The 2,710-nt window shown below is 39.3% G+C and overlaps 1 protein-coding gene across 1 annotated transcript in view; it reads right to left on the bottom strand.

Moving 5' to 3' along the window:
- Positions 1-1,926: 1,926 nt before the first annotated feature.
- Positions 1,927-2,710, bottom strand: part of COLEC12 (collectin sub-family member 12) — a 294,036-nt gene continuing 293,252 nt past the window's right edge. Inside the window, exons 9-10 of the mRNA XM_006901296.1 lie at positions 2,139-2,284; positions 1,927-1,937 (exon numbers count right to left, since the gene is read on the bottom strand). Coding sequence (XP_006901358.1) covers positions 1,927-1,937; positions 2,139-2,284 — 157 coding nt within the window. The remainder of the gene's footprint in view (positions 1,938-2,138; positions 2,285-2,710) is intronic.

The following is a 2,710-nucleotide window of genomic DNA, read 5'->3' as shown; positions in this document are numbered from 1 at the left end:
GCTCTGTAAGTATATTTCATATTATTACTAACAGTTGGCCTATATATCTGCATGTCTGTTTATTTTTTCCTACATTTGGAACTTTTAGAAATGGAAGGCACTGTTTCACACAGTATATGTTTAAGACCTTCTTATCGCTCAACAATCATTGCTAGACTTTTCCAGGTTGGAGAATCTTATAGCTTGCAAAACTGTACGGTTACTGGCTGAAAAAAAAATTGTATATGATTCAGTCCATCTGTACACTGAAAAATCCACATCGCACATGGAGGAACATCTTAGTCCCCAAGTCCTTAGAGAATGAGTGCTGCTGGCAGTATTTCCATGAAATTGCTTTTGGTGCTTTCCTTCAAGCTGGTGAGAAAGGAACATCTTCTGCCTTTAGAAGTCATCTGGAGTTTTGCTCATGTTATTATGTTACAGCCCATTATAAAGCAGATGATAGAGCTAAAAGCAGAGGAAAAGAGGATGAGTGTTAATTCCTTAAAGGATAAAATTAATTTACTTTTCAAAAAAGGACATGAGTTCTTATAGGAGTATACCAAAACATATCACTAGATTATGCTCTTTCCTCCTCTTCAAAGAAATGCCTGTTGTTGTTTTGTAACATCGAGTCAGAACCGACCTATTGCTGACCCTCTGGTGGGTTTCAGAGGCAGTTAACTGCACAGGAGACGACTGCCCATCCTTCCCAGCAGCTCGTGGTTTAGAATCGTGTGCCTTTGGAATTGCAGCGCAGCTTCTTGTCACTAGGCCACCAGAGCTCCCTTCTTAATCTTATAAAATAACAGCTATGTTTTGTTTTGAAAGAGGCTATTCTGGGAAATCCTAATCCCAACAAAATCCTGAATGGCTAAGTGAGAAATGTACGTCATTCATCACCATCTATTAGAATGTTTAGATATCTGTGTCCTCGTTACTCCATTCTCAGCTGACGAGGTTGTGTTAGTGTCTTGAGACCCTTAACACCTGGTCCAGTATCTGACACGTGACAGGTGTCAGTCTGTCGATAATTTATCATAGATGGATAATTGTGTCCCAGTTACTTTCAAAACATTGGAACAAAATATACTTGAGGTTTTTGTTTCTGAAGAGCTTTTAAAAAGTTTTATTAAGATATACATTTTTAGCAACACCCAAAAGAAGGCTGGTACCCATGAAACTTTGCTCCTCAATTCTCCCTATACACATGACAAGTGTTCAAGGAAAGTGAATGAAAATCATGCACTGAATGAAGTTTTTCATAAGACTTTTCCAGTTAAGAAAATTCCCCAAAGGCATTCTTGGAGTATGACTTTACAAGGGACAGAGACCACATCCATCCATCACCTAGCAGAGCATCTGTTCACAGTAGATGCTCAATAACCACATGTGTGAGAGAATGCTTGGCACTTACACTATCTGTACAACTCAATGGAAAATATAAGATACTGGTGCCATTTTTTTTTGTACGATAAACAATTTATCCATTGAAAATGCCTTTCTTTTTTGTGTGGTATATTAGTTTTTCGCTTTTAAAAACTTTTATATTGGTTTGCTTACAAAGTTTGTATACATTGTATTTCACACTGTTCTTCATTCACACTGTATTTATACTATCTTCCCACGCATTATGTTTTATAAAATTAATCACCATTGCATTTTGCCCATCATTACCTTCTCTTTTCAGGTCCCCACTGGATCTTTTCCATTTCCTTCACCCCCTTCCTTCACCCACCAAACTATGCAACACTGTGATCTTGCCCCTGTTCATCCTCTCCCTTCTGCTCTTACCTCTTCCTGCCTTGGGTCCCCAAACCCAAGTTTATTTGTCCCAGTTATTTGTCCTTATGAGACTGAGTTAGTTTAATCAGCTAGTGCCATATTTTAAAGAACAATGAACTGATAATATTAGAAGATGCTGATCTGGGCCAATCAGTCAAAGATTTACGAACTTTCTGTACACCAGGGACAGCTGTGCTTCACTTAAGTGAATTCATTTAAGTCTTCCCAATTCCCTGTACAATGGACACTACTCTCATCAGTCTTGTCAATGGCCAAACCGAGAGCTGGCTTCTAAACCTGCCTTCTTACAGTAATCCCCTCTTCCTCTTAAATGAGACTCCACAACATCCCCCAACATCCACTCTGCTGCTTACCTGTGTCCCTGACTTTTTCACAAATGAAGTGATTGATGTCTTCACACTGGAAATCATTCCATTGTCCAGCATAAATCAAGCCAGCGCAGTCTTCTCCTGGCCCATGACCATGACCCCAGTTATCTGGCTGGCCGGATTTCCAATTCCTGTTAAAATAGAAATGGAGTGTGATTTGCACATCAGAAGTTGAAAACCAAAGCCTGTAATCTGTCTTCAAATGAAAATGCATTATGTAATAAGCAGTGTGTGTTCTTATCCAGAACAGGAAGCAGCTGCTTTGCAGATGTAAGGCTCTCTCCACCTGGACACCCTAAAAGGCCTTGTCCAGGTCAGGGGGCCAGAGGTCTGGACTGTAACACAACATGTCCTTGCAGATGTATGATCTTTGCCACAATGAAGTCACCCCATCGCGTGACTTCTTCACATAGCTGATTGAGTGGATCCTTCTGCAGCATTAAGATAAATGAGAACTTGTTTTTATAATATGATTTCATATCTATGACAAACATTTGCCATCTTAATCATTTTAAGGTACAATTAAGTGACATTAATGACATTCACCATACAGTCAA

This window comes from Elephantulus edwardii, unplaced genomic scaffold (assembly GCF_000299155.1).
Source record: "Elephantulus edwardii isolate Elephantulus edwardi_28Jun2011 unplaced genomic scaffold, EleEdw1.0 scaffold00316, whole genome shotgun sequence".
Lineage (NCBI taxonomy): Eukaryota > Metazoa > Chordata > Mammalia > Macroscelidea > Macroscelididae > Elephantulus > Elephantulus edwardii.
Note: the sequence above shows the minus strand (reverse complement) of the source record. Positions and strands in the feature narration are given on the sequence as shown.